The sequence below is a fragment of the Octopus sinensis genome, linkage group LG20 (genome assembly GCF_006345805.1).
Source record: "Octopus sinensis linkage group LG20, ASM634580v1, whole genome shotgun sequence".
Lineage (NCBI taxonomy): Eukaryota > Metazoa > Mollusca > Cephalopoda > Octopoda > Octopodidae > Octopus > Octopus sinensis.
Window position 1 is genome coordinate 13575520 of NC_043016.1, and position 19428 is coordinate 13594947.

The window sequence follows — 19428 nt, forward strand, 5'->3', positions numbered from 1 at the left end:
CAATTACCAATATTTAGTTGAAATACATCTTTTCTTCTAACATTTCCTTGACATCTACACTCTAGATAATACATTAGGTTCACTTATAGAGATCTCAATGTCACTTTCAATTTATCATAATGGAAAACTATTTTGTCAGTAGGCTGAACACGTGCACAAGAATGAACATGTCCTTATAATTTAGTGCTTATAGCTGGGTAACCTTGTTTTTGTTGTGGTGTAAGTATCATGGATTAAGAATATGATCAGGCTTTAATTTTAAATTCTTTATTGGGACTAAAATATAATGTATATCACTAACTTTGACCCTAAAATCTCTTAGTATAGTTTTAGAAGTTTATACTTATCTTTAAATCAATAACATAATGTATAAAATATAGGCTTTGGTGCACTATTCTGGAAAATGGGAGAAAAAATAGGACAGACTGGAAATGATGTGAATATTTGTGATCATGGATCTATCTAATCAGGGTCAATTTGAGGTTAAACAACCTGGGCAAAATCCATACAATTGTAAACCCTTACAGAAACCAAAGTGAAGCTAGATCACAAAATCCATCATTCACCAACACTACATGCCTATGTACCCTTTCTACCTTCTAGTATATTTACTGTTCAGTTTTATCTTTTTTTTCTTTTTCTGATATATTCTATGTATTGGTAACTATCATTGCTGTTTTTCTTTCTTTAGTTGAATTAGTGCTGCTTTCTCTTCTTTTACTCTTTTCTGATGAGTTGTAGTGCAATTAAGCACTAAATACAATTAGCTCATAATTATTATTATTATTATTATATATTGTGCCTCTATAATTTTACTCACAAAATATATATGACTATATAAGTCACTAAAACAAACTATTGCAACAGTTTTTGATAAGTATCTGAAGAAATTATAAAGAATAACTTAAAAGTGAAAACTGTAATAATTTGAAATGTATTAAATAAAAAATGTCATTATCTGAACATTAAATAGTAGACTAATGTCCATAAATATGAAAATTTGAAAAATGTACCAATTTACCCTAAAAAAATTGATTTCGAAAATTGCTTGTGGATGGGGAAGATTGTATTTTTCTAAATTATCATATAAACCTGACACTGGACTTCGAAAGTCTGGTATTCCAGCAGCTAAAAAAAAAAAAAAATAATAAATAAAAAAAAATTTAGTTTTGCAGAATAAGAAATATTTTCATGAACATTGAGATAATTAAAATATATCATTTAGTATTTATTATCTTTCAGCAATTTTTGGTAGATAATTATTCAATGATTTAATTCTCCAATTTCACCATGTAAGAAGTTGAGAAACAAACAATATCAACTATTTGGATAAGCTTTATTGTTTTTAAAAAAAAAGAGAGAGAAACTAAGTTAGCTACAAAGGTGACATAATAAATCTTGAAAATGATATAAATAATTTAGACTCTGTGATATGAATGGGTTGTGTGGTGAGAAGGTTGCTTCTCGACTACATGGTCTCAGGTTCAATCCCACTGCATGGCACCTTGGGCAAGTGCCTTCTTCTATGGCCTCAGGCCAACTAAAGCCTTGTGAGTGGATTTGGTACATGGAAACTGAAAGAAGCCGAACGTGTGTGTGTGTGTATGGTGTGTGTGTGTGTGTGTGTGTGTGTGTGTGTGTGTGTATATCAAGGCACATGGCTTATTGGTTGCATTCATGATTGTGAGATAATGAGTTCAATTCCCAGTTCTATTGTGAGATCATGAGTTCGATTGTGTTATGTTCTTGAACAAAGCACTTCATTTCACATTGCTCAGCGATCATTTCATCACCTGACATGTGGCACCCTTTGCACCTGTACAGGTAATGTTGATTTGATGGTAAGAGTGAGCTTATGTCTACACAAACATTTGATCAGTATAAACAAATAATTTGTGTGGTTGTTCAGCAAGAAATTGCCAAACCCTTATATGTTGTTTAACGACGGGAGAGTTCATCATATATACATGTGTGTGTGTGTGAGTGTGTATGAAGGGGTGCTGAGAAGTTCCTGGCTTTAAGGGTATCATGAAAGGGTACAGATGTTACCTTTGCAGGGGAGGTAGGACAACTATTTAGAAGATATGCAAAAACTCATAATAGAATACAATATATTTTTCTCTTTCTTTCAGATTTAACACATGATGGCAGTTCCTACAGTGGATTTTGGTAAAATTGAAGCACAGGTGGTCATGAAGTTCCTCTTTTTACAAGGCAAAGGAGCAACAAAAATCCATGGCAAGATGAAGGAAGTCTGAAAGACGGCTGCCCATCTTACTCCACAGTGAAAATCTGGATGTCAATTTCAAACTGGTCGTTTTGAGGTTACAGATGAACCCCAGTCAGGACAGCCAACTTCCGTGACCACAGATGACAAAGCCAATTCCATGCACATCATGATGCTCAAGAACCACCAGATTTCAGCTAAAGTCACAGCTGAGGCTCTGAGGATTTCCTGTCAAAGAATTGACCACATCGCACACACATTCTGCACATGAGAAAGATTTCTGCAAAATTGGTGTCAAAATGCCTGAACACTGCATCAGAGTGATGACATCAAAGGCAATTTTTAACTGGCTTGCTGTGGGTGAGGCTGACTTTGTGGTTCGGTTAGTCACCATGAAACTTGGCTTCATCATTATGATCCCCAAACCAAACACCAATCACTGGAGTGGCACCACAGCAGTTCAACATGTTCCAAGAAGTTTCAGACCCAGCAGTCATCTGGAAAGATTCTGGCTTTAGCGTTCTGGGACAAAGATGGAATACTCTTCATAAAACACCTGCCAATGCAGAATACTACAAATCTCTGTTGGATGAAGTGTGTGAAGCTTTGAAGCAGAAAGCTGGGCCATGGTGTCCTGTTTTCGCAGGACAATGCACCAGCACACAAATTACATGAAACTCTACGGAAAATACTTTGGTTTTAAAATTGGTAGACCACCCATTTTACTCTTCTGACCTGGCCCTCCCTGACTATCACTTCTTTCCACAACTGAAGAAACATCTCAAGAGAATGAAATTTCACTCCAATTCAGAAGTGATCGCTGATACAGAAGCCGAGCTGGAGACCCAAACCTCCAAGTTCTTTTTAAAGGGTTTAGAAAAACTGAAGAATCATTGCAATAAGCCTGTGAAACTGAGAGGAGAATATGTTGAATAAAATCATAATTAACTCCTCTATTTTCTTTTACCCAAAGCCAGAAACTTTTCCGTTTGTGTGTGTGTGTGTGTGTGTGTGTGTGTGCATGTGTGTGTGCGCATATATATATATGTGTGTGTATGTATATGCATACATATATATATGCATGTATATACATATATATATGTGTGTGTGTATATATATATATATATATATACATATACATACACACACACATACATATATATATATGCATACATATGTGCATGTGTGTGTGTCTTTGAGTCTATGTCATGTTCCTTCACCACCACTTGACAATTGGTGTCGGTGCATTTATGCTTCCATGACTTAGTGGTTCAGCATAAGAGACCAATAGAATAAGCACCAGGCTTAAAAGAATAAAAAGAAATGCTGGGGTCAATTCATTCAACTAAAATTCTTCATGGCCACAGGTAATCACTGAAACAAGTTAAACATAAAAGACCTTTGGTGTATGGGCCCAGGTCATCTATGATAAAGTGAACCCATGGCAGGCAGGTAATCGGCTGAATGACAAAGTGTTTCTATTGTTCCAGATATCTTCCTCTCCAGAGAGATCATATTTCTATCTAGCTGAGGATTTCAATGAAAACTTCATTCCACAATAATCATTGAAATTCTACAAAGCTCAGGCGAACTCCACAATGAAGCATTGCTCTCTGCTCCTTGAATCTGGATGACTAAAGCCCCTGACATATATATCTTATCAATATATATTTGCATTAAAGTACAACTTTGTGGAGCAAATTGAAGTTATTTATGCAGCTCCTACTTCTTTTTTTAGCTGTATTCAGTTATATCGATTTGGCCAAAGTAGAACAGGATAGTATTTTTTTAGGACAAAGTTGTAAATATATGTTTGTTTGAAGATTATTGTAAATGTATTGGCAAAAGGTGTGTGGCCTAGTGGTTAGAGTGATGTACTCACCATCACCAGATTGTAGGTTCGATTTCCAGACCGGACAACATGTGTTTTTGAGCAAAACACTTCATTTCTCATTGTTTTATTGCTGTGTGGAGAGCAGCAGGTCAAAGAATTAGACCCAGCATTTCCTATATATAACATAAAAAGTAACTAAAAGAAGTTGATGTAGGATTTGCACTCTAACCTCATAAAACCCTCACCAACAATGCAAACAGACCCATGAGTTGGAAGGTTGTCACCTGAGTGATGCAAAGGTGTCATCCACCAAGAGAAGGGTAACACCAACAAATGGTGAATGCTGCAACATGCTACTACATCACATGCCCCTATACTATGACTACTACTGCTACTACAATTGGCAGAAACTGTGAATATTGGACTTAGTTGCAACAATAACTTTTTTATTAAAAATTTTTATTAAGTAACTGTTTTACCTGTTTAAAATATTAGACATTAATTTTATTTCTTTATTGCCCACAAGGGGTTAAACATAGAGGGGACAAACAAGGGCAGACAAAGAGATTAAGTCAATTACATTGACCCCAGTATGCAACTGGTACTTATTTAATCGACCCCGAAAGGATGAAAGGCAAAGTCAACCTCGGTGAAATTTGAGCTCAGAATGTAACAGGAGATGAAATGCCACTAAGCATTTCACCTGGCATGCTAACGATTCTGCCAGCTTGCCACCCTAATATAAAACATTAATACTAATAAAAGTTTTTTAAAAATTTTACAAGTTGGTAAATTTAATATCAGTATTATACTTCTCTTGAAACTCTTTCATCCTTGAAAGTTTCCAAGAAAGCTAATCCTGAAAAATTTACATTTAGTATAAGATGAGCTTTTTTTTTTTTTTTTAGCATGCTAAAAACTGTTGCATATTATCCTTATATTTTGAGCAACACAGCTGGGTACATAAAAGATGAAATGGAATTTCTCGTAATCTGACTGGGAATCATGACTTGAAATGTGATAAGATGTAAAGGCATATTTTCAATAGGTTCAGCCATGAAATGTAGTCCATAACCTGCTCAAACACTTCGCTAAATGTAGTTAATATTTCCTATAACCCAGGTGATCAGATTTGTATTGAAGATTGATGAGCAAAATATCTATCAGCTAGCTGATAGTATATGGAAAGGGCAAAATTTCAGGGGGTTGTTAGTTAGAAAGAGTTCTTTCTCATCATGGGAGAAACAAACATCTTGTGAATGGAATGAACCATTAGTGTTCAATTAAAATGTATCATGTTCTGCTGGTATAAAAGAACATAGGATATATGGAAAGAAATGATGAGCTTTAATAGAAGAGATGATATGCTGTATAATACACCTGTCCAATCATTACAGAAACAGCCACACCATTTTTCTTCTTTTTCTTCTTCTTGCAGCAAGCTGACAGAGAAATACCTGATCACTTAACAATTGTGGGTCCACCACCTGTCGCAAGGTTCTACGAATGTGTAACCATTCACTTTTACACTTTCTATTCCAGTAAACAAAAGAAGCATTCGATAATGTGTGTTATTTCCGAACTTTACCAAATATAGTAATCTGTTCCAATCTAAAAATCTGGCAGAAACTTCATCTGCAAATCAAACTGGAAAATCTTAATTAAGTTGAATATAACCAATAAATTTTTTTTTAATTCTGTGTACAGATTGTATTTTATAAATCATATACAGCTTACTTCTGACTTGATGATGATGATGATCATGCTCTTGTTCAATGGAGCTGGGGTCAACCGAAATTAGTGATCCCAAAGGCACTATCATGCATAGAGCAGACTAGGTCCACCAATGCACCACATTGCTGGCAGTCCCATACCAATCCCTCGGCATGCCTCTGGAGATCTTTCTCAATCACATCCAGTCATCTGGTACAGGTCCTGCCATGGGGCCTCTTCCAGTCCTTCCAAAAACTCAATAGCAGTGCTGAGAGTTGTATGCAGGTGAAAAGAAAGGACTCAACGTGGTGCCTCATCAGCTTCTGAGTTTGTGGTAACAAACTGAGTATCAATCAGTAAAAGGAATCAGTCTTATGAAAAATATGAATATAGTACTAATTTGTTAACACCAATATTACTAAAAACGTTAACACCAATATTACTAAAAATGTAAATAAAATTTAATTTCCAGTTTAACAATTTACTGATCTTAAAGTTATAAAATCTCAAGAATAACAGCAAATAAAAAATTTAAGGTGGTCTGAGGTGAGTTTCACATAACATAAATTTACACATGTCTTTGAATTTCAGATTGTTACAGAATTATTGAATAACTGTGAATGTATAATGTTAAAAAGATATGACTGTTAAAAATACTATTAAAATACAATAAATTTCTGATGACACATTTACTTGAATATTGACTGGTAGTAATGTTTACCATACTACCAATTACACCACCAATCAATAAATCATATTTAAATGTATAAATGTTATGTTCAATAAAACTAAAAGGACCTCAGAAATAGCCACTTCATGGCTTAAAATTTCAAAGCTTTTCTAAATATATACAACAGGGACAAACTGGAAGTAATTTGTTTAATTTGTCTTTTCAAACAATATTCACAACTTTGAGGAATTGTAATGGAAAGGAATCAGATTTCTGGTATTTTTGCATATGAATTTTTGAGTTCTTTGAAAGAACTATAATGTATCGTATTTAATGCCTAGTAATCATCATCATCATCATCATCATCATCATCATAATCATCGTTTAACGTCTGTTTTCCATGCTAGCATGGGTTGGACGGTTCGACCGGGGTCTGCAAAGCCAGGAGGCTGCACCAGGCTCCAGTCTGATCTGGCAGTGCTTCTACAGCTGGATGCCCTTTCTTACGCCAAACACTCCGTGAGTGTAGTGGATGCTTTTTACGAGCTACTGGCACAGGTGCCAGGGGAGGCTGGCAATGGCCACAATTGGTTGGTGCTTTTTACATGCCAGCGGAATGGAATCCAGTCAAGGAGGCGCTGGCATCAGCCAAATACGGATGGTACTTTTTACATGCCACCGGCACAGAATCTCTATATATTTAATGTGTTGCATGCTAGTGATAGAAAAAAATGACTCAACAAATGTTGTAGCAAACTTAATATCAGTGAATTATAATGGCACATATTAGATGATGTCTTTAAGTAATAGGGCAGACGGTTACTGGATAATGATAATTAATATTATTTACATGTGGTGACAGTAGATGGGAGCTAGAGAAGAGAAAGATCATGGAGGAATGAATGTGTGATGAGGAATATAGTAGCAAAAGGAAGCTAATCCTATTGTGTTTTATAGATTGTTCTTGCATCATAAAAACCATAAGTTAAAAAAACATTTCATAAAATATATGATCTTCTGATTAGAAATCAAAAAATATATATATATATATTTATCAACAAAAACAATCACTGACAGAAATGGACAGAAAGGTCACAACTGAAAATAGCAAAAAGAACAAAGACACAAAGAGAAAAATTTAACCTACATGTTGATAATCCAGCACCAGCCATTGTTATGATATTTTTACATTTATCACTCTTAATATATTGAGCTACGCCTTCAATAGATGGCTCACCCAAGACTTGTTCAGTAGCACTGAGGCTCAAGTTTTCAAACAGGTTACGAAGCCAAAAGCCTGTAAAGGAAGTTGAAATTATTTGAAATTAAGAATGTAGCAACAAAATAAGATATGTTAGTGTTAGCAAATATTTAGTCCAAGAGTTTGAAGTTTAAATATCATTGCTTAAATTAAATTACTATTCTCAATACTTGAAAGATAAACCTGAATATTTAGAATTAAATAATTCTGGTAACTTCAAAGTACTACAAGGCTCCATTTCTCAATACAGAATTATCATGAATCACGTCATGAACCTTTTAACATGTTTTTTCTCAGCTTACTTGGTTTTGATAAATACAAGTCACCAGGTGACTACTCAGAATCATTTCCTCATTAAAAACCCAAAACAGAATTCTCTAATGAGATTCACAAAGGAATACTGCTCCCAGATCTTAGAAGGTACTGCTCCTTACACAGCCTTGATTGCATTCATAAAAGATCACCTAACAAATTGGCACAATGTTACCAACACTTTCCAGCCTCTGGCTCAAAAATGTGCTTTCTCCTAACTGCTACAAAGTGGCCTTTGCTTCTCAAATATGGTTGAACTTGCACCACCTTCACTCAAGCCCACTGATGCACTCACCTTCCCTCTTTTCATCATCCATCAATCTGCCCAGACCCTTCTTCCCCAAACAATTATTTCTATGAAATTCCCTACTTTCTCGTGTTTTTCCTATAGCCATCAACTTGGAATTGTTCAAGAACATCAATTCCTTTGATCTCAATAGTCTCTAAGAGCCTACACAGGCCATAGAAATAGTCCCTTCCTCAGACCAATCAAATTTCACCTTGCTAATTGCTCTCAATACTTCTGTAGTGAATTGATTCCTAGATTCTTAGCTAGAATTCAAAACCCAGCCTAGATTTTTCTCTGAGTTCTTCTTTATTATTCTCAGCATTAGCACTAACGAACTTATGAGAGCCAATGGTTAATCTTTGACCATTTTGAGTCAGGCTCATTTCAAAGTAGATAACAGATGCAAAAACCCTGTGTTTAGCCTGACTTAATTTAAGCAAGAAAATATTATAAATACAGGACACAAGCTGAATTCTACTTCTTTCGCCTGGTCCCTGGCCAAAAGTAGCACTTCACGTATGGCTTATCACCAAAGGACTATACAACTTTCACCCTCTCTACTTATCAACACAGAGAGATAAAACCTGTTACTCTTTCTCTTTCCTTCTTCCATCTGCCTCACACATGAACTCAACTACCTACAAAATGGATAACAGAACTGCATTTAACTGTCAATTCACAAAACTTTCATATTGACATTATTATAGCCAAGATATGCCTGCATAAGTGCAGTCACTTCTCCTGGACAATGTTTTTTTTTTCAGCCTAGTTCTCAAAATTTAATTAGTCTCAGCATGACTCTTAAGTTATCATCTGAATTCTAATAAATTATATTCAATGAGTCTTCTCCAATTATTGTGGACTCCTTTCATTGCCCATGCTCTCGTTTTTCTACTGGATCTGTTGAAATGTGATTTCAAGAGAATTTATACAACCCCTATCTTGCCCAGGACATCAATCGTCTGGAAGCTGTTCAGCGACGTGCAACCAAAAGAATACCCTCCATCAGGCATTTGCCATATCCTGAATGCCTTACTTCCCTGGGCATGGACACATTGAAACTCCGATGTCTGGCAGCTGACTTGGCAGACACCCATAAAATTATCAACCATCGTACAAACAATAACTCTGAGCACCTCTTCAAACTCCACCCATCTAACACCCGTGGACATATTTACAAAGTAAGAAAACAGCACAGCTCCCATGACTTCAGGAAACACTTTTTCACGCTGAGAGTTGCTGAAGCATGGAACAAACTGCCGGCATCAGTTGTTAGTTGTCAGAGCACTGCATCCTTCAAAACTTCCATGCTTCCTGAGATTCGCCAACACTACACTTGATTTTCTCCCCTCCATACACACACAAGCATGTATCTGACTCATACATTGTTCACTTTCCAGACATTTCTACATTACTGCATGTACTTTATATGCACTTTCTGACAAGTTGTGGTGCACCTGAGCACTGTATACAATAATTTCATTATTATTATTATTTTAAAAAGTGTGAAAAATTTTTAAACGAAAGATTTCAAATTGAAGTGATTTCAGTAAACACAGCTACAACTATCTTAGAAATTGAAATATTTTGCCCAATATCACCCCAATTGTTTGTTTACATTGTAGTTTTGAGTACTTTTATAAGTGAAAAATAATAGTCTTCAAAAACTTAAAGAAAAAAATGTGTTTATAGACAGTACCACAACCATTAAAAGTTATCTAAAGCATAATAATTGCTGGTTGAAAACTATGTTTACTTACTTGTACTGCCAGGATGTGGCCCATCAACCTACAATACACAATAAATTTCTTTTGAATCAAAATTTTGTTCAAAAATATGTTCTGAAACATAAATTTGAAATTAAGATATCACCTAAGCATGACATGGTTTATGCTCTTATTTGAATGGAAATTATTATAAGAACTAAAATAGTCTGCAAGCCTTTCTTGAGTTAAATTCGATAGAAACATTATTACACTAACAGCTAGAAAAGTAGTTCAGTAGAAATTTACCCTGTATATTCATCAAATAAATGCAAAGCACACTTCAACTATGCAACAGAATAATAAATAAATGTTACAAATAGCACAAAGGAGTTTTCTCCCTTTAGTTTAATCCTGAAAACTGAGATTGCAGAAGGTGGGATCTTTTTCTTGCTATTTGGTCACCTTACAGGACACAAATCAAAACTTGTTAAGAACAGATGAACTCTGGAGAGTCAACGGCTATCCAAATAGTATTTCTTTATTAGTATTGCTGCTGATAAAGTCATTAGTGACTCAAAATAACAGTAATAATAAGAATGAGTACTCTGAGAACAAAAGTCTCAGAGATTACCTTTATGGGGATAAATCTACAAAGAAGGAGGGTCTCTTTAACTTTGGCTGGCAACCTCCTGGAATGGTGCCTCAATAATAGCACTGATGGTCATGACATCTCGACAACACAGTGTTTTTTATGAGTGCTATACCAAATAAGAATTGTTATCACAACTGCGTTCATGAGACTGGATGCCAAGTAATGGTTGCCTGCACAGTAAGTGTCCTACTCTGCAGCAGAGTTAGGACTGCTCGTTGCCCAGCTACAGTTCCAAAGATTAGTAGAAGATGAACTCAAAACGACAAAAAGACTGTGATAGAATGCTATTGTGGAAGCCAGCCTACCAAAAGAGAACACAGGAAAAAGATGTATAACATATGGGCCAGAAAAATTTCAAACCTGGGTTCTCATTCCTAATAGGAGTGAGAACCCAAGTTCGAAATTTCCCCAAGACACCTGAAGAAGGCTGGAGGGTATATCAGCCAAAACCTTGTGTTAACAACAAACAAGGTGGACAAATATCCGTCAAATGTAAATAATGTACATAATTCCTCATCTCATAAATATAAAACTGCAGAGAAAAATAAGTTCCCTATTACAGAATAGAGATTCCTAGACCAGAAAAATCTAAGAGAAAAGACAATGGCTATTCCAATGGGAACTGAGGGAGATTTCCACAATAGTGAAAGAATATAAACATGATTACATAGAGAATGAAGACAATGTTGGCAGCTTGTCTCACTGAGATGTCAGGTGATGCCCGTGAGGGTGCTTGGTTTTCCCAATGCTTTAAGCCTTGCCATCTCCCGCGGTTAATGCTGCAAGTTTGCTGGCTTGCTTCAGTTAGTTCTGTCAAACATTGTCGTGTGCAACCAGTTGCTGTGATAAAAAAAAATTCCCCACAAATTGTTTCGATACAGTTTTAACAGAAAGACTTGGAAGAATTAGATGAAAGTTCTCCAGTAATTTTCTTTCATATAAATAAATGTTTCTGTTAATTCTAAACAATTTATGCAAAATTTCATAAATACAACAAGAACAAAGAATGGAAGAGGAGTCAATAAATCCTTAGGAAATAAATGACAGCCCAGATGAAGACATTTTTCTTTTTCTCTCAAAGAAGGAAAGAATATTACTTTGAAGGAAAGGAACTTGCTGCAACATCTACATGAGACATGATCAAATGAAAGAAAGTCTACCAACCTTGAGAGGAATCAAAAGAGGAAAACTACATAATGTATTGAAGAAGATGGACAAGCTGTTAATGAAAATCTAAGCTGAAAATATAACAGACCTAAATGACCTCATATACTGCACGGCATCGGTAGCTGTGGAAATTCTTGGGATTAATAGCCAAAGACAAAAAGGGACAAAACCACATAATGGAACGAAGACAAGGAAACTAAATTGAATGGGGGAAAAAAAATTTTAGAAGGATAAATGCAATAACAGAACAGAAGATGGTGAAGGAAAGACACGGGAATGAACTACAAAGAACATTAGACACAAAAGATTATTGGAAGTTAAAGAAGAGATAAGGCAAAGGATCAAAGCTGTGTCAGATAAAGAAGAAGAAGAAGAAAAACAGATACCAATACAGATACCAATGCAAACAAACCAGTATGGGCAGAATAGGCTGAACAATGAAGAGGAACAACAGGGGAATGGGATGCTGGATGTTGAAGCAGCAAGAAGAAATTTGGAGCAAAGAAGTCCACCGTAATATGGAAGCAGATTGGCTATAGCAATTTAAAAGCGAAATGTAAAGTGGAGCAAAACAAGAAAAAATAAACACTGCAGATAAGAAAACAGGAGACACTTAAGAAAATAGCAAATTGAAAAGCTCCCAGAGCAGAACCAAAGTATTGTGTATGTTTTGTGGTGGAGGTCTCTACTTAAATCAAGGAAATCATTTGCACTTTGTGGCCGGTGAATTGTTTTCCAATCGATCTTTGGATAAGTGAAATCACCATTACGGAATCATTAAGGTTATTTCTGAAAGAATTGTTGTGAAAGCAAAGTCAAAAGGAGATAGAAAATCTCAATTTGTTGCTCTATATAACTTTGCGCCCCATAAACAAATGCAAGGAAAATAAGAAAGATATTTAATCAATGAAACCAAGAGGAATGTACATTTAATTAAGTCAACGGCCATTTTTCTTTCAAAGTTCAGAAAGATGACAAAGTGAAACCCAGCAGGAACTCAGACCATAAACAAAACATAATATAAATTCCATAATGTATTTATTAAGTACTGTTCCAATTCTAACATTTACTATCCTTCTAATAATAATAAGTGGGATATCAATAATTTAAGACAAGTGATATCCTGATGAAATCTGCAATTAGGAGAGGTGAAGAGTCCAAAATTTTAATTAGGCAAAGTCCTTGATACCAGCCACACTTTTTATTACCAGAAGAAATCAGTCTTTTTTTGATTTATAAAATCTGATTTGAATTAATGAAGACAAAAGTTATTATTGAAGGAAAATTAATTCTTCATAATGCAGAATTGCTAATAATAATAATGATAATAATACCATAAAAAAGTCTCCTTTGAAAGTATGTTTGATCATAAGATCCTTATAAACCATTACCAACAAACAGAATCATAAATGTATTCAAGGAAAAGTTTTATAAAGACACAGCAACATCAACATTAAAGCAGTATATGAGTTAATTTACAAGCTGCTGGTGTTAATAACTAAAAACTATGGACCCACCTTTGAGATGACTATTGAATACCCTTTCAACTTCATAGTAATTCTTTCTACTTATATAGGCACCAGGCCTGAAATTTTGTAGGTGGCATTGTGGCAAGTCAATTACATTGACCTCAGTACTCTACTGATACTTTATTTTTTTTATCTATCTCAAAAGGGTGAAAGGTGAAGTTTACCTTGGCAGTATTTGAACTCATAATGTATGAGCCAGAAGAAATGTTGCTAGGTAATTTGTTTGATGTGCTGCTAATGATTCTGCCAGCTCACCAAAGCATGAGTAAATGGAAAACAGATAAAAGGTGAAAAGCTATCAATACTGATGAATACTCACAAAGAAAACTTGACATCAAAGGAAATAATGAAATCACGCTCAAACAAAGAGAAGATTAAATCACCAGTTTTAAAAAATTATTCACTAATCTTTGTAATTTTGATTCTGGTAAAATTGTTACAGTTACTGACAGATTTTTACACATACACACACAAAAAAAATGAATTTTAGATTACTTGTTTCTTGGGGTTTTTTTTCCATATTTATAGTGCAGGAAATGTTTAGCTATTTTGATCTATTTGGCCTAAGGATCAAAACAAATTGCTGAATTTATTTCCTAACATTATTTTCTTCCTATTTAACGGAGAATTAACAGCAAAGATTTTAATGTAAATGGTATAAGACATAAGTACCAATTCAAGACAGAAGTACATAACAGTTCCTGTCCCTTGACAGTTCTTAAAATGTATATATATATATTGATATATATATATATATATATCACTTAACAGGTGACAGTCTTACAATAGAGCACCTGCCATTCTTTGTCATCAAATTAAATGCTACAAATTGTTTCTTTTTTGAAGGAACAAAAATGTACTTTATAGTATCTAATATGAAAAGTAAGAATGGCAAGCAGTGTATATGAGGTCTGAATCTTATCAGTCTCAAACTGGTGCTTATATCTTTTGAATCTAATGCAATGTCATTGAACAGTTCAAACAATTGTGTTATCTTACGAGAAAGCAATTTCCTAACATGTTTAATTTATGTTTTTCCACTGCTCCTTTGTTCTAAACATCTGATATATATATATTTCTTTCATGAAACTGTTTACATTTAGAAATAATTTACTCCAAAACATTTTCTTTGAGATCTAATCTAAAGAAGGCACTATTCACAACATATCCATCAGCATTTATAAAAATTCCATTTCATAGTTGGAGCTCAGATTTTTTCTTACACAAGACATTGTACTTACATTTCCCGTGTTCTTTTCGGCATTTGCTTCATCTTTATTATCACCTAATTGTAGAAAAAGAGAAACCTGTTATAATGTGCACAAGAGTACTATTTCCAGACGATAAAAACATTGCTAACAATTAGCAAATGCCCCACCCCACCCAAAAAATTCAGGTTTTACAAAACGCAGCTATTTTTGAAAATGATTCTTTAACCATGCTTACCTTTTAGCATTTTACCAAAGAAAACTGCAAAGAAAGCAAATCAACCTACTACATTTTTAAAAAGTTAAGTTAAGTTAAGTTAATTTTTTGGCTCAAAAAGCAAAAAGCAAAGCCATGTAGGGGGACATGGAGTTATGTACAGGGTGGTGTTCATGCAAAGAGTTCAGGCCATTTCTGGTCAAGAGAGACTTTGAACCGAGCGGTCATCGGCATCTTCACTATCTCGTCCGGCAGCTTATTCCACGGATCCGCAACCCGGACGGAGAAAGCCCCTCTCCTTTTTTTTTTTTTGTATATGTCTGTCTTGGCTATTAGAGTTAAGGTTAGGTAGCTGCCATACTGGTGATGACTACTGAGGATGAAACATATGTCCATGGCTGGACATATGTTTATATATATATATATAATATATATATATATATATATATATATATATATATATGAGAGAGAGAGAGAGAGAGAAAATGAGATTGATATATTATATATATAAATAAGTAGATTGATATATATTAGAGGAAAAATCAAAACCAAGGCAGAACATGCATCTCAAGTCATTTAGAATAATTTAATTAGGGTAAGGTGAATTTGAAGTCTTACAGTCGTTCCTGGGATAACCCAAGTAGTAGGTTAACATGTCCATGCACTGGGTATTCCATCATCAGAGACAAAGTATGAATATTTTAGATGGAAAATTTACAGTTTACAAGGAATAAAATAGATGGATGAAGATTAAAAGTAGTTAGAAGAATATAGGCAGGGGAATAATGTTCACAGCTCATCTTTTTCTAGAGGATATGAATGTTGGTTGGTACTTCCACAAAGGTACAGGTTTTTAGTTAAAATTCCAGGTAAATCCAAGCATTATTTTGGTAGTATATAACATAAATAACAATAATGTTAATTTTGTCTGATTGACATTATTGTTATTAACATTATTATTATATATATTAATTTATGACAATAATTATTTTTATAATTGTATGTATTTTTATATTATGTATTAATTTTAATGGTACACTGTATCTTTCCTGTTTGATTATTTAATGTTTTCATTATGTTTTCAATATGATATATATAAATTTCTTTGTACATTCCCTGATGATATTCTGGCTTATAATTAAATTACATTTGATTGATTTTATACTATAAGTGATGAATTGAAACAATTGTAGGTCTTGTCAATTTATTAATAAATTTTTATTAATCATATCTCCATCTTCTCTCTTGTTTTTTATAATAATAATAATAATAATAATAATAATAATAGTAATATATATGTGTGTACCTATATTATAAGGTATTCAACCAGTCTAATCTTGGATATTTCTATCCCTCTGACATTTATATATCCTCACTTGTACTTTAATCTCCTCTCTCTCTCTCTCTCTTTCATCATCATCATCATCATCATCATCATCATCATTTAACGTCCGCTTTCCATGCTAGCATGGGTTGGACAGTTCAACTGAGGTCTGGGGAGCCCGAAAGCTGCACCAGTCCAGTCAGATCTGGCAGTGTTTCTACAGCTGGATGCCCTTCCTAACGCCAACCACTCCGAGAGTGTAGTGGGTGATTTTATGTCCCACCGACACAGGTGCCAGACGAGGCTGGCAAACGGCCACGCTCGGATGGTGTTTTTATGTGCCACGACACAGGTGCCAGACGAGGCTGGCAGACGGCCACGCTCGGATGGTGTTTTTATGTGCCACCGACACAGGTGCCAGATGAGGCTGGCAAACGGCCACGATCGGATGGTGTTTGTTACGTGCCCACAGCACGGAGGCCAGTCGATGCGGTACTGGCTACGGCCACGTTCGGATGGTTTTCTTGTGTGCCACGTGCCACCGGCACTGGTACCACAAAGATACAAATTCCATTGATGTTCATCTATTTTGATTTGTTTTGATTTTCACTTGCCTCAACAGGTCTTCACAAGTGTCACAAGAAGGAAGGTATGCACAGGTGGACTGACTACGTCCCAGGTAGGGGCCACAGGTTATGGCCTGACTAGTCTTGCCGGGTCTTCGGATGGTGTTTTTATGTGCCACCGACACAGGTGCCAGATGAGGCTGGCGAACGGCCACGATCGGATGGTGTTTGTTACGTGCCCACAGCACGGAGGCCAGTCGGTGCGGTACTGGCTATGTCCACGTTCGGATGGTTTTCTTGTGTGCCACTGGCACTGGTACCACAAAGATACAATTCCATTAATGTTCATCTATTTTGATTTGTTTTGATTTGATTTGATTTGATTTGTTTTGATTTCATTTTGATTTTGATTTTTATATATATATATATACACACACACACATTTTTGTCTTACAGGTTATATGGTGACCCTGTCAGTGCAGGTGCCACTTAAAAAGCATCCAGTCCACACTGTAAAGTGGTTGGTGTTCAGAAGGACATCCAGCTGCAAAAACCTTGCCCAAACTGACCTTGCCTGTGCTTGGGTCACATAAAAAGCACAAAGTCCATTCTGCTGAGTGTTTGGTGTTAGGAAGGGCATCCAGTTGTAAAAACCCTACCAAAACAGTCACAGAAGTATGGTGCAGGCTTCTGCCTGACTGGCTCTTGTGAAACCATCTCACGCATACCAGCATGGAAGGCAAGAATTAAGCAATGATGATGAAAATGATGATGATTTGGGGTGGAATTGGGAAGAAGATGCTCTTTGTTATTTTGAAACTATATGTGTGTGTGTGTGTGTGTGTGTGTGTGTGTGTGTGTGTGTGTGTGTGTGTGTGTGTGTGTGTGTGTGTGCATGTGTATGCATGTGTGTGGTGAATTTTTAGAGGCTTGGTTAAAGATAAAAGAAAGACAGAAAGGTAGAAAATAAGAAAGGCAGAAAGAATGTATACAGGGTGCATAAGGTATTTGAGGACATACCATTTTTAGGGTTAATGCTGCATTTTTTACTAACTCTGTATAATCTTTGTTTCAGAAAATAATAATGGCAGACCCTCAGCTTACTCAAGAAATGAAGAGGCATGCCGTTATTGTGATTACAAAAGCTGAGCATAATGATTTAGAAATATCTCAATTTTTAAAAGTTGCCATATCTTTCATCTACAAAGTTTGTAAGAAGCTAGAGACTGAAGACGGAAACATATCACCAGTATCAAAGCATAAAAAGCATTCTAAATGCTCTGAAATCATCAAAACACCCGAATTTATCTAGCAAGTTCAACAGCCCATTGATTACAATCAAGAAAGTCTATGAAGTCAATTGCAAAAAAACTCCATGTATCAGAAGGAACAGTCAGAAATGTTGTCTATGAAGACATCAGATATACGTCTATGATGAGGAAAGGTCAATTTGTCAGAAAAAAACAAAAGAAAATCACTACATCATATCTAAAAGGCTCTTAAACAAAATGAAAAATCCAGCAGAAAAAGATTTGATTTGGTTTTTCTCAAACAAGAAAAACTTTGACTAAGATCAAAAGATATGACAGATGATTATGTGCAAATCCTTCTGAGATTCCAAGTATTATGCATACAAAATTTCCTGCAACTGTCATGGTTTTAGATATTATCAGCAATGAAGGACATTTGATGCCTTCATACTTCTTTCCACAAGGCCTTAGAGTTAACTCTGCACCTACATTGAGGTCCTGGAAATAATTGTTAAGACAGTGTATGCAATGGAAGGCCATATGTGTTTCAGTAAGACTGCACTATCACACATGGAATGGATGGCTGGAAATTTTCATGATCATATAACCCCTAACATTTGGCTTCCTAATCCCCAAGATCTCAATCCATTCAACTATTACATGTGGAGTGTTGTTGAGAGAGAGGTCAATGAACCTGCTGGTAACACCAAAGATTCTTGGAAAGTTGCCGTAGTCAGAGTAATGTCCAAAATGAACCAGGACAACTTGATTCAAACATGTAGATGATTTAGATCTCATATAGAAGCAGTTGTTGAAGTTGAAGGTGGCTTTATTGAATAACATTATAGAAAAGGAGGTTTATTTTTATCCTCATAGCATTATTTGATAAATAAAGTTATTATCTGTTATTATATGTCTGATTTATAAACATAAATCTCTCCTCAAATATCTTATGCACCCTGTACATCAGTATATGGATATATATATATGTATGTATTATCATCATCATCATCATCGTTTAACGTCCACTTTCCATGCTGGCATGGGTTGGACGGTTTGACTGAGGACTGGTGAGCCAGAAGCTGCACCAGGCTGAAAATGATCAGGCAAAGTTTCTACAGCTGGATGCCCTTCCTAATGCAAACCACTCTGAGTGTAGTGGGTGCTTTTTTATGCATATATATATATATACAGAGTGCGAAGTGTAAATTGTCACCATTTTATATCTTATTTTCATGCATGCTCATTGTTTGTTTTTGATTTTGTCAACTACACAGCTAAGCACTCCAATAGTGTAGCAGGTGCTTTTTATGTGACACCGGCACAAGGGCCAATCTGGCAGTTCTAGCAATGACCACACTCAAAAGGTGTTTTTACGTGCTACCTGCATGGGAGCCAGTTTGGTGGCACTGGCAACGACCACGCTCGAATGTTGTTTTCCACATGCCAGCAGTACATGTGCCAGTAAGGTGACGCTAGCAATGATCATGCTCAAATGGTGTG

At 35.4% G+C, this 19428-nt stretch overlaps 1 protein-coding gene across 2 annotated transcripts in view; it reads right to left on the minus strand.

Moving 5' to 3' along the window:
* The window catches only part of LOC115222604 (NAD-dependent protein deacetylase sirtuin-2), a 49369-nt gene that overhangs the window by 18952 nt on the left and 10989 nt on the right, over positions 1-19428 (minus strand). For both annotated transcript variants that reach the window (XM_029792905.2, XM_029792902.2), the window contains exons 2-5: positions 14602-14645; positions 10067-10094; positions 7592-7741; positions 1022-1128 (exon numbers count right to left, since the gene is read on the minus strand). In XM_029792905.2, coding sequence (XP_029648765.1) covers positions 1022-1128; positions 7592-7741; positions 10067-10094; positions 14602-14645 — 329 coding nt within the window. The remainder of the gene's footprint in view (positions 1-1021; positions 1129-7591; positions 7742-10066; positions 10095-14601; positions 14646-19428) is intronic.